Source organism: Salvelinus alpinus, chromosome 35 (genome assembly GCF_045679555.1).
Source record: "Salvelinus alpinus chromosome 35, SLU_Salpinus.1, whole genome shotgun sequence".
NCBI lineage: Eukaryota > Metazoa > Chordata > Actinopteri > Salmoniformes > Salmonidae > Salvelinus > Salvelinus alpinus.
The window spans coordinates 2,428,967-2,442,804 of record NC_092120.1 but is presented as its reverse complement, the minus strand read 5'-3'; the positions used below and the strand labels follow the sequence as shown (position 1 = coordinate 2,442,804).

Below are 13,838 nucleotides of genomic sequence, written 5' to 3'. Positions count from 1 at the left end.
TCAAGGTTACCATGGTGTTGGGAGTGCTCCAGGTATTGGCCAGTTAGATACAAAGAAAAGTTTGTCTGAGGCTGCAATAAGGCCTCTGAGAACAAGTGTTTATGCATATGTTGCATTCAAACTGCCTGCATGTCATGAATAACAGGGTTTCCATTGGAGATCCCATGGAGGACGAGTGTCTTCAGCTACAGTTATGTGAAAGAAATGTAGAAAGAAACTGGATATCGAATCCTAGCATGTGTTGTTACTAATCATGCGGTCTTGTTCATAGTGTGTGTTAAACTCCAGTTCAGACTGTGAATAAGAAAGCATGTAGCGGACATGTAATTATCAGGCTGGTAAATGTTAAATCCAAAAGGTTCATTATAAAGGCAGAGTAGCTGAACTCACCTCAGCTCCCTGAAACAGACTGAAGAGAGTAGTGAACGATCTTCATCTGTATCAACTCTGAGAAGACCACAATGAGAACCGAGAAATGAGCTGGAGACTTTTCAATGGACCACAATGGAGAAAGTCTATTAACAATTTCAGAGGAGAGCAAAATGAGTGGTCCACTGAATTTAAACCCAGAAGTGTAGAATGTGATCCCATTGCCGTTTTCAGAGCTCAAACGAGAGACGAAGTGTATCAGTGGTCATCAGCTGGGATTTCAAGGACTCTACAGAAAATGTACAACTACCCTCAAGGCCTGCTTGCCTCTGAAATAATTTCAATAAATCCCTAAAGCATAAAAGTTAGTGATTCTCAGCTTTAAAAAAAGGAATATCAAGTCTCTAGGATTTTTGGTGACAACCTAAGTGTGGATTTCCTTATTCAAAGCTGTTTCTAAGCACAAATGCCATATTCTACAGCAGGCAACAGCAGACTACCAAGTCAACCACACTACCAAGTCAACCACACAGCACCTCCAACATACAGAGAGGTACATTGTTCCCTCAAAAAAAAAAAAAATAACTCTGTGTATTCTTTAGTCTTGCCAGTGGAGCCAATAGTGTGTTGGTGTCTGATTGGCTTTGTTAGTTCAGTTGTATATACTGTAGACCCAATCACCAACATATAATGACACTTTGCTCTACTGCATCTGCAATACATGGCCAGAGGATGCACTGAACATACCGAGCATAGAATAATGGTGGTGGTGTGCTCTGTTGTCACATTAATGCTCAGTGAACAGTCATCTAGAATTCCATTCAGACCACCTCGGTTTTCACACATACCTTACATTGTCACTCATGCAGCCATACATACTAAAGCAATGCCACACTGACCGGGGGTTTAGCAATAGCAGTTTATCATTGTCATGTTCCCAAGTGGCGATACACACATCTCCATTACTCCAATGAAAGGAAATGTTGGAAATAACAGAGTAACTAGATGATGTTCTCTCTTCCAGTCCACCCACACAAATATGCCTTTAGCCAGCTCCTTCCACCAGGAGAAAAAAATGCTGTGGCAGATAGGTACAACAAACCTTACAAGAGAGAGAAACTGAATCTCAGTCAGTTCTGAACTCTGACACCTGACTTAATACCGTACCTGACCTAAAGGGTATTGTGGGCGGAGGTTAACTTGGTAGAAGGGTATTGTGGGCAGAGGTTAACTTGGTAGAAGGGTATTGTGGGCAGAGGTTAACTTGGTAGAAGGGTATTGTGGGCAGAGGTTAACTTGGTAGAAGGGTATTGTGGGCAGAGGTTAACTTGGTAGAAGGGTATTGTGGGCAGAGGTTAACTTGGTAGAAGGGTATTGTGGGCAGAGGTTAACTTGGTAGAAGGGTATTGTGGGCGGAGGTTAACTTGGTAGAAGGGTATTGTGGGCGGAGGTTAACTTGGTAGAAGGGTATTGTGGGCGGAGGTTAACTTGGTAGAAGGGTATTGTGGGCGGAGGTTAACTTGGTAGAAGGGTATTGTGGGCGGAGGTTAACTTGGTAGAAGGGTATTGTGGGCGGAGGTTAACTTGGTAGAAGGGTATTGTGGGCGGAGGTTAACTTGGTAGAAGGGTATTGTGGGCGGAGGTTAACTTGGTAGAAAGGTATTGTGGGCGGAGGTTAACTTGGTAGAAAGGTATTGTGGGCGGAGGTTAACTTGGTAGAAAGGTATTGTGGGCGGAGGTTAACTTGGTAGAAAGGTATTGTGGGCGGAGGTTAACTTGGTAGAAAGGTATTGTGGGCGGAGATTAACTTGGTAGAAAGGTATTGTGGGCGGAGATTAACTTGGTAGAAGGGTATTGTGGGCGGAGGTTAACTTGGTAGAAAGGTATTGTGGGCGGAGGTTAACTTGGTAGAAAGGTATTGTGGGCGGAGATTAACTTGGTAGAAAGGTATTGTGGGCGGAGATTAACTTGGTAGAAGGGTATTGTGGGCGGAGGTTAACTTGGTAGAAAGGTATTGTGGGCGGAGGTTAACTTGGTAGAAAGGTATTGTGGGCGGAGGTTAACTTGGTAGAAGGGTATTGTGGGCGGAGGCTAACTTGGTAGAAAGGTATTGTGGGCGGAGGTTAACTTGGTAGAAAGGTATTGTGGGCGGAGATTAACTTGGTAGAAGGGTATTGTGGGTGGAGGTTAACTTGGTAGAAAGGTATTGTGGGTGGAGGTTAACTTGGTAGAAAGGTATTGTGGGTGGAGGTTAACTTGGTAGAAAGGTATTGTGGGTGGAGGTTAACTTGGTAGAAAGGTATTGTGGGTGGAGGTTAACTTGGTAGAAAGGTATTGTGGGTGGAGGTTAACTTGGTAGAAAGGTATTGTGGGTGGAGGTTAACTTGGTAGAAAGGTATTGTGGGTGGAGGTTAACTTGGTAGAAGGGTATTGTGGGTGGAGGTTAACTTGGTAGAAAGGTATTGTGGGTGGAGGTTAACTTGGTAGAAGGGTATTGGGCCAGTCATCAATCTATCCATCAAAAGTTCAAGGAATTTCAACTTTTGACGCAGGCAAGAAACTGGATTGGAAATTACGTATGTCTGTCTGTCATCTCATCACTTTTGTCTGTCACCATATGACCACCATAGAAAAACTAAATCTGTTCAAACTGTTTTTTTAACAGAACATCACCAGGACATGGCATCTGAGCCTAAACCGGGGTCAAACTCACTATCTCTTCCAGGTCGTCTGCCAGCTTGTTGAATTCTGTGCTGGTGGGGTCCTCCAGATTCTGGTTGTAGGGCACATTGTCCAGCTTCATGTGCCCGCTATACACCCGCTGAGCTGGGACACGCTTCATACTTACGGTGGCCGCAGACTCCCTGCCTTTGACTGAGGAAAAGAGAGTAGGAGAAAGAGGAAGTAATTTTTTTAAAATTGTACATGCAACACCAATGCCTCCTCATAAACTTCCAGAGATGGTTAATATGATTCTCTGCTGGAGCAAATAAAAAAAGAACAGGGATTTAGGAGAATTAGGAGTTTGTTAATCTTTTGATTATCTCTCAGTAAAAGCCTCTGATCAGGCTGTAGAGTGAGCGTGTGTGTGACTGTCAGGATGTTCCGTCTACTCTGCACCGCGCCACTTTACTCCCCTGAATTATTAACACCAAACAAATTAAGGCCTGTCAAACAAACAGGTTATCAATGGCAAATTAAAACTTCCAAACGTTCCACTTATTTCAGATATTTGTATCAAACGTCTAGGCCTTCAAAGCAGCAGTCAGGCAGCGCCTGTGAATGTGAAATCTCCTGGGTTTGCCCTGTAGATGGCAGGTTTAGATTGACCAATGGCAGTTGGCTAGGGCTGCCAACTCAAACTCTAGTCTTTCTGGTAGATTATAAAAAGCTGCTTGCCATTATTTACATTTCAGCTATCAATGTTCAGACTTTAGAAGAAACAAACCTCCCAGAATACTCCAGGCCAAACTGAGAGGGTTGGAAATTAGCAACATTAGTACGGTTGGAGTTATTGAGCCACTTTGGGGCATCCTTTGCATTTTCACTCCGTCAGACTGAGTGATAGTACCTAGTCTATGATTATTACATGCATTAGTCTCAGACTACATAGTAAAGTTGTACTCACTAACAAAGAGCCAGATGAGGATTCCTGTCACGGCTGCCAAGACAAGCAGAGCGATGAGGACTCCCACTATCACTCCAGTCTTCTTCTTCGATGACATCTTCTCTTTGTTATCCAGGAAGGTGACCTGCTCATGCCGCCCGTTCTGCCCCTAGGTAGACAGAGGCAGACAGACATAAAAAGACGGAGATAAGTTAATTTCTTACCTACATTTATATGATGAGATTACTAATACTCAAGACGTAGGAGTACAATAACATCCAGTGTAGAGTATGTGAGTCATCTAACTTGCAGGACGACATGGAGATTGTTAGGAGATCATAGTTTCAGGATGATTTCAGGAAGAGACTGAACACTGAAGTACAAGACAGTAACTATAGCCACCTCCAGACTTCAGTCTTTCCATACGAGGTGAAAGTAATGACAGGAGACTTGTAAAAAGCTACAAAGGAAAAGCCAGTGACTTCAACGAAGGCACTAGAAACAAAGTGCCAATTCTACTGATCCTGGCATCAGAAAGTTCCCATCGTCAACATTCGAACAGTAACAAAGAACTAAATGAAAGCTAAGATTCTGTGGCTCGGCAACTAAAATCAAGAAGCAACAGCAGCTGCATTATCCCAAAGAGGAACTGATCCAACTCACTGTTCTCATCAGGAAGGGTTATGTATCACTAGTATAACCTAAGCCATACTTCTCATTTCACATTGGAGGCTAAAACCTTACTAATGGATTTAAAAAGAGATGAGCGCAGAGACACAGAGAGAGAGGGAGATGTCCTTGAGGTGTTACCATGGAAAGGTCAGTGTGTGTCTGTCTATCAGTGCAGTAGTCAGATGTGTGGTGTGTGTAGGTCAGCAGGGGAAAGACAGACAATTGCATTTTTTGTGAAACTGACCGCAATCTGGATCATCACCCTGTATTAGACTGACGGTGAATTGCAAAGACGTCTAAAAACTGATTCACACCATAACAACAATGGTGTCAGTCATGTGAAACAATGTTTTTGTTTAATTTGTAAATAAACAAAAATGGGGAGAATCACTGACAAGTTGAAACAGGCTCAGAACAAATCCTGACGTCAAAACAGGCCCAACCAGTTTAGTGACCGGAGAGCACACACGTTGCATTGCAGAAAAGACTTCCATGGCACTCTGTATGTGCTCCACCTTCTCTAAGGAACCGCCAACTGTGAGCAAGTACTTGGTGACAACAACAATACTCCCTAGCCACTCCCTCACCATGTCACTAAAACATCAACAAAACGAAGCAGCTGATTGTGGATTTCAGGTAACAGCAGAGGGAGAACGTCCCTATCCACATCGACGGGACCGCAGTGGAGTGGAGCATGTCTCGGCTTACACATCACTGTCAATCTGAAATGTTCCACCCGCACATACAGGGGCTGTTGCGCCTTCTTCACCACACTAAAGACCCTCAAACTTTTACGGATGCACAATTGAGAGCATCCTGTCGGGCTGTATCACCGCCTGGTACGGCAACTGCACCGCCCACAACCGCAGAGGGTGGTGCGGTCTGCCCAACGCATCACCAGGGGCACACTGCCTGCCCTCCAGGACACCTACAGCACCTGATGTCACAGGAAGGCCAAAAAGATCATCAAGGACAACAACCACCCGAGCCACTGCCTGTTCACACCGCTACCATCCAGAAGGCGAGGTCAACACAGGTGCATCAAAGCTGGGACCGAGAGACTGAAAAACAGCTTCTACCATAAGGCCATCAGACTGTTGAACAGCCATGACTAGCTGGAAACTGCACCGCCCACAGGGTTACTCAACCCTGTTTAAAAAAAAAAATGTTTACCTTTAAAGTCAGTTAAGAACAAATTCTTATTTTCAATGACGGCCTAGGAACAGTGGGTTAACTGCCCTGTTCAGGGGAAGAACGACATATTATTTTTTTTTTTACCTTGTCAGCTCGGGAATTTGATCTTGCAACCTTTCGGTTACTAGTCCAACGCTCTAACCACTAGGCTACCTGCCGCCACTACCTGCTGCCCCACTTTAATAATGTTAACATACTGCTTTACTCATTTCATATGTACAGTGCATTCTGAAAGTATTCAGACCACTTGACTTTTTCCAGATTTTGTTACATTACAGCCTTATTCTAAAATAGATTTTTTTTAATCTACACACAGAACCTCCACAACAAAGCAAGAACATTTTGCAAATCTATTAAATAAAATACAGAAATTCCATATTTACCTAAGTATTCAGACCCTTTGCAATGAGACTCAAAATTGAGTTAAGGATGATCAATGGAAACAGAATGTACCTGCAGATGTTTCTACAACTTGGAGTCCACCTGTGGTAAATTCTATTGATTGGACATCATTTGAAAAGACACACCTGTCTATATAACGTTCCACAGTTGACTATGCATGTCAGACTAGTCAGGAAAGATGAACGGAGCAAAGTACACAGAGATCCTTGATGAAGTCCTGAGTGCAATGGTGCAGGTTCTTAGACTGGGGTGAAGTTTCACCTTCCAACAGGACAACGACCCTAAGCACACAGCCAAGACAACGCAGGAGTGGCTTCGGGACAAGTCTCTGAATGTCCTTGAGTGGCCCAGAACCTGATCAAACATCTCTGGAGAGAGCTGAAAATAGCTGTGCAGCAACACTCTCCATCCAACCTGACAGAGCTTGAGAGGATCTGCAGAGAAGGGGATTAACTTCCCAAATACAGGTGTGCCAAGCATGTAGCATCATACCAAAGACGACTTGAGGCTATAATCACTGCCAAAGGTGTTTCAAGAAAGTACTGAGTTAAGGGTCTGAATACTTATGTTAATGTGAGATCTCAGTTGTTGTTTTTTTTAATCAATTGTGTGTTGGGGTCTGAATACTTTACGAAGGCACTGTATATACTGTATTCTATTCTACTGTATTTGTCAATGCCACACCGACATTGCTCGCTCTAATATTTATAAATATTTTAAAATTGCATTCTTTTATTTTTAGATTTCTGTGTATTGTGCTCTGGATAAGAGCGTCTGCTAAATGACTTAAATGTAAATGTAAATGTATTGTTGTGAATTGTTATATATTACTGCACTGTTGGAGTTAGGAACAAGCATTTCGCAACACCCGCAATAACATCTGCTAAATATGTGTATGTGACCATTAAAATGTGAATTGATGTCATATTGACTTATGTGCATATAGTGACTCTCCATATCAGCCCTCTCTCTCTCTCCCTACAGTACTTCAGTATGATGGGTAAGTTCAGGGCTACCTGGGGCATAGGCTAAGATCTATGTACCCTGCTCTGGGTCCAGGGTGTGTCCGAGTCCTCTTGCACACGCAGAAGACAGAGAGCGATTACAGAGCAGATAGTAATCACCGCACACAATTGCCTCTGCGCCTGTGGCCCAGCGTGGAGAGAAGGACCCGATCCACCATTAGGGACGGGAGAATCGCTTCGGTATTAAATCAATTTGTCAGAAGTGCCGCCCCTTAAGATGGGGGCTCAATTACACTGGTCTAGATGATAACTCATCGCAATTAAAGCCCATTCTTACCACGCTCTGGCTCTCACACATGCCTCCTAATTGGAATTTCTAACAGCAATCACGGTCTGGAATTAAGGGAATCATTAAGGATGGGGTCAGTGAGCGCTCGGGGGTCGCTCTCTCCATCAGTCACCCTGATCACAGCCTAATAAAACCATTACATGCTTTTCGTCATATCCCCTTTGTCTCTATCTCTCTGCCCTCAAACAAAAATACTACTCCCTCCAGTTAGATCCATGTGAACTGTGCTGATTTCTTTCCAGCTACAGGCCTCAGTAGTGTCATATGATTACACCGGAAATGGTGTTGAATGCATTAGACAGTGGACAACTTTCACTGACAGTATAAACAGAACAGAAGAAAACAAATCAAAAACACTGCAAAAGCCTGTCACAGTGTATTGCCTGTAAAAAAACACCACTAAAGATAAAATACAGTGCCTTCAGAAAGTATTCATACCCCTTGACTTATTCCACATTTTGTTGTGTTACAGCCTGAATTCAAAATTGATTACATGCATTCTGTTCCATACAAGACCCCATAGTCACAAAATGTTTAGACATTTTGGCAAATTTATTGAAAACGAAAAACATAAATATCAAATTTACATATGTATTGACTCAGGGGTTTGAATACTTATTAGAATCAGCTTTGGCAGCAGTTACAGCTGTGAGTCTTTCTGGCTATATTCTAAGAGCTTTGCACACCTGGATTGTACAATATATTCCCATTATTCTTTTCAAAATTCTTCAAATTTCTTGTTGAACATTGCTAGACAACCATTTACGTCTTGCCATAGATTCAAGCAGATTTAAGTTAAAACTGTAACTCGGCCAATCAGGAACATTTACGGTCTTCTTGGTAAGCAAATGCAGTGTAGATTTGACCTTGTGTTTTAGGTTATTGCTCTGCTAAAAGGTGAATTCATCTCCCAGTGTCTGGTAGAAAGCAGACAACCAGGTTTTCCTCTAGATTTTGCCTGTGCTTAGCCCCATTCCTTTTCTATCCCGATTAAACTCCCCAGTCCTTAACGATTAGAAGCGTACCCATAACACAACACAGACATCCCTATGTTTGAAAATCTGTAGAGTGGTACTTTGTAATGTGATGTATTGGATTTGCCCCAAACATAGCACTTTGTATTCAGTACAAAAAGTTAATTGTTTGCCACATTTTTTGCAGTATTACTTTAGTGCTTTGTTGCAAACAGGATGCATGTTTATGAATAGTTTTATTCTGTACAGGCTTCCTTCTTTTCACTGTCATTTAGGTTAGTATTGTGGAGTAACTACAATGTTGATCCATCCCTATTTGTTTCCTATCACAGCCGTTAAACTCTAACTGTTTTAAAGTCACCATTGGCCTCATGGCGAAATCCCTGAGCAGTTTCCTCCCTCTCTGGCAACCGAGTTAGGAATGACTCCGGTGTCTTTGTAGTGAATGGGTGTTTATACACCATTCAAAGTGTAATTAATAACCACCATGGTCAAAAAGACATTCAATGCCCATCTACCAATAGGTGCCCTTCTTTGCAAGGCACTGGAAAACTTCTCTGGTCTTTGTGGTTGAATTTCAAATTCACTGCTCAACCTTACAATTATCTGTATGTGTGGGGTACAGAAATGAGGTAGTCATTCAAAAATCATGTTAAACACTGTTATTGCACACAGAGTGAATCCATGCAATGTGACTTGTTTAGCAAATTTGTATTCAAATCAAATGTTATTGGTCACATACACATGGTTAGCAGATGTCATTGCGAATGTAGCGAAATGCTTGTGCTTCTATTTCCGACAGTGCAGCAATAGCAATATCTAACAAGTAATATCTATCAATTCCACAACCGATACCTAATACACACAAATCTAAGTAAAGGAATGGAATAAGAATATACAAATATATGCATGAGCAATGACAGAGCAGCACAGGCTAAGATGCAATAGAGTAGTGAATACAGTATATACATATGAGATGAGTAATGCAAGATATGAAAACATTATTCAAGTGCCATTATTAAAGTGACTAGTGTTCCATTTATTAAAGTGGCCAATGATTTCAAGTCTGTATGTAGGCAGCAGCCTCTCTGTGCTAGTGATGGCTGTTTAACAGTCTGATGGCCTTGAGATTGAAAAACAGCTTCTGTCTCGGTCCCAGCTTTGATTCACCTGTACTGACCACGCCTTCTGGATGGTAGCGGAGTGAACAGGCAGTAGCTAGGGTGGTTGTTGTCCTTGATGATCTTTTTGGCCCTCCTGTGACATCGGGTGCTGTAGGTGTCCTGGAGGGCAGATAGTTTGCCCCCGGTGATGCGTTGGGCAGACCACACCACCCTCTGGAGAGCCCTGCGGTTGTGGGCGGTACAGTTGCCATACCAGGTGGTGATACAGCCCGACAGGATGCTCTCAATTGTGCATCTGAAAGTTTGTGAGGGTTTTAGGTGACAAGACACATTTCTTCAGCCTCCTGAGGTCGAGGAGGTACTGTTGAAGAGGCGAAGAAGAGGCGTTGCTGTTGCGCCTTCTTCACCACACTGTCTGTGTGGGTGGACCATTTCAGTTAGTCCGTGATGTGTACGCAGAGGAACTTAAACTTTCCACCTTCTCCACTGATGTCCCGTGTGGATAGGGGGGTGCTCCCTCTGCTGTTTCCTGAAGTCCACGATCATCTCCTCTGTTTTATTGACGTTGAGTGAGAGGTTATTTATTTTCCTGACACCACACTCCGAGAGCCCTCACCTCCTCCCTGTAGGCTGTCTCATCGTTGTTGGTAATCAAGCCTAGTACTGTTGTGTCATCTGCAAACGTGATGACTGAGTTGGAGGTGTGCATAGCCATGCAGTCATGGTTGAACAGTGAGTACAGGAGGGGGCTGAGTACGCACCCTCGTGGGGCCCCAGTGTTGAGGATCAGCAAAGTGGAGATGTTGTTTCCTACCTTCACCACCTGGGAGCGACCCGTCAAAGTCCAGGACCCAATTGCACAGGGCGGGGGTTGAGAACCAGGGCCTCAAGCTTAATGATGAGCTTGGAGGGTACTATGGTGTTGAATGCTGAGTTGTAGTCAATGAACAGCATTCTTACATAGGTATTCCTCTTGTCCAGATGGGATAAGGCAGTGTGCAGTGTGAAGGCGATTGCATCGTCTGTGGACCTATTGGGGCGGTAAGCAAATTGAACTGGGTCTAGGGTGACAGGTAAGGTAGAAGTCATATTCCTAAACTTTAGGTTTGCATCAACAAAGGGGTTGAATACTTATTGACTCAGGAGACTTATTTTTTATTAGTAAACATTTCTAAAAACATAATTCTACTTATTGTGTATAGGCCAGAGACAAAAAAAATCTATGTGTAATCCATTTTAAATTCAGGCTGTAAAACTATTTATCTTTTTGAAAAAGTCAAACGGTGTGAATACTTTCTGAAGGCACTGTATGTGACCACTACAAGCACGAGGGGACATCTGGAGAGCTAATGGTATTAACTAAACAATAAGGTATAGTCGGACTGCTAGGCATACAGCAGGGTAGCAGCATATTAGTCAAACCAGTTAGACTGATGGGTAATGAGGTGTTCTGTACTGAGAGGTGTGGTTCAGAGAAATAGCTAACAATGACAAGCATCTTTTCACACACCACCATTTGATGTTTGTAATGTAAAGATACATATGTGCATCCTCTCTGTGTTTTTCTTATTGTATTGTACATTACAAGATGTGGCTTTAGAGAGTGGGAATGAAAGTCAAAACCAAATCAATGAGTAGTCTGACTCAGCCTGCACAATATAACTGAGCAGAGCAACTGCGCTTTCAATAGACAGGCATTCCATCTGTTTAAACGTTAACCAGGAGTATCAATGGTTGTTGTTTAAATCCTCAATCATTATCTATGTAGCACCTTTTTAATGTCAGCTCCACCAGAACTTTAGAAACCTGCTGGTTGAAATATCTCATCAGTCTAAACCTACATGGCTTAAGAGATCTATTTATTAAAGTGTAATGCATTTGTGAAAGCATATTTAAATGTAAAATGTCACATCAAACGTGACAACACTAACCTTCTCTGGCTAGTAACATTAACTTTAATTGAAAATCTAGTGTTATAATTAAGTCATGATATAGCTATGCTTTGTTTATGACAATGAACATTCTAATAGTCCCCGTTATTATGTTATGGAAATTTGACCATATAATAACCCATAACATTAGATTACAGATAAGTGGTAGAAAATGGTCATGACAAGTGTCACTACTACAGACATTGTAGAGGTTATTCTGTTCTAGTACAATAACACCACCACATTGTGCTGAGTTAGCGTGAATTCTCTCTCCCTAGATAGCGTGAATTCTCTCTCCCTAGATACCATGTAGTTACTAGGTGACTGGGTTCATTTAATAACCAACCTGCTCTACCGGTCATGTGTGAGAGACTGCAGTAGGCAGGGATAACGGGCCGTTCCACAGGACGGTCAGGAGACCGCAGACTGTTGGAGAGTTCCTGGCTGAATTCCTACCTGGGTGTCCCCTTACCGCTCACTTCCACTCTGACCCACACCGCTCACGCACTACCAGATAGAGAGCGAGGGAAAGAGGAGAGAGGACAGTGTGTGCTCTGATCTGACCGAAACAGCCACATTCCTCCGTAATCACACTCCACTGCTGACACTGATCCTGTCTGGGAAAGGACAGGTCACACTGACCTCACCTGACCCTCGGCTCAATCTTGGGATCTCTGGAATTCTAAGATCAGAAAATTGCTGTTGTGCCCTTACATCCATAAACAAGGTGGATCCCCAAATGTAACACATATCCACGTGTACAAATAGATCTTCTGTGAACAATTTTGCCAGTCGGTAGGGGAATATGCATTACTGGCCAGAACAGAGTTGGTGGTTATAATAGTGGAATCACTCATGTTCTCTTGCGCCGTTTCCAGATATCCTTTCTTGAAGCGCAATTTAAACGGGCAATCTGCAGTTCAAACAATAACAAAGTGGGTACCCCGCCACCGTTTGTGTAAAAAGCTGAGGTATATGAGGCCGGAGAAATATAACCACTCAAATTCATAGAAAAAGCTATGGATGCAAGGACTGACCATCCATTAAATATCAAAATTATAGATGTAACCATGTTGAGACTATAAAGTGTTTGTTTATATTCACAATGTTTACAAACAGAACTAAAACAAGCTTATATATTTGGGGTTCTGATGGGGTACGACAGTTGAACTAAGCTCATGAGGCATTTATAAGTTATATTTTTCCAGAATCAATGGGTACACACTGAGTACACCCCCCCCCCCCCTGCAATTTAGCTAGCCGAAATAAATGACATCTTTACACAAATTCTGAGTGAAATAATTTATAATTATAAAACTCACTCACTGTTATAAGTCACCCATGCATACACCACAAGACATGCCAGCAGAGGTCTCTTCACAGTCCCCAAGTCCAGAACAGAATATGGAAGCACATAGTACTACATAGAACCATGACTGCTTGGAACTCTATTCAAAATCAAGTAACTTATGCAAGCTGTAAAATCAGATTTTTTTTTTTAAACGGCTCAAAATGCACCTTATGGAACAATGGGGGCTGTGAAGAGACACACACACACAGCCATAAATACACACAATAGCATACGCACTATGCTATGTTGTAGATATGTGGTAGTAGAGTAGCGGCCTGAGGGCACACACTTAATGTGTATCTGTTGTGAAATTTTATGTCATGTTTATTTTTATTGCATAAAACTGCCTTAATTTGGCTGGACCCCAGGAAGAGAAGCTGCTGCCATAATAAATACAAATACTCAAGAGGATTCACACAGGAAATCCTAAAATCGTAACTGAGGAAATTACAAAGCACACATCATGACTATGACACCATTCCCCGATACTAAGGTGGATAACATATAGTGCCTTCAGAAAGTATTCCTACTCCTTGACTTATTCCAAATTGTGTTGTGTTACAGCCTGAATTCAAAATGGATTACATTTATTCAAAATTGATTAAATACCCCATAATGACAAGGTGAAAACATGTTTTTGGAAATTTTTGCAAATATATGTAAAATGAAATATATAAATATCTAATGTCAGCTGCCACAGTAGATGGAACTTGCCGCCAGAGTTCAAATATTTCAACTTTGCTGTAGCTTCGTTTTCTACCGGATGTTGATTTACCCATCTACCGATAGCTGCCCTTCTTTGCTTCTTTGCGAGGCATTGGAAAACCTCCCTGGTTTTTGTGTTTGAAATTCACTGCTTGACTGAGGGACCTTACAAATTATTGTATGTGTGGGGTACAG

At 42.4% G+C, this 13,838-nt stretch overlaps 1 protein-coding gene across 1 annotated transcript in view; it reads right to left on the bottom strand.

The window, feature by feature from the left end:
- Positions 1–13,838, bottom strand: part of LOC139563945 (suppressor of tumorigenicity 14 protein homolog) — a 36,475-nt gene that overhangs the window by 16,328 nt on the left and 6,309 nt on the right. The window contains exons 2-3 of the mRNA XM_071383001.1: positions 3,998–4,145; positions 3,083–3,243 (exon numbers count right to left, since the gene is read on the bottom strand). Coding sequence (XP_071239102.1) covers positions 3,083–3,243; positions 3,998–4,145 — 309 coding nt within the window. The remainder of the gene's footprint in view (positions 1–3,082; positions 3,244–3,997; positions 4,146–13,838) is intronic.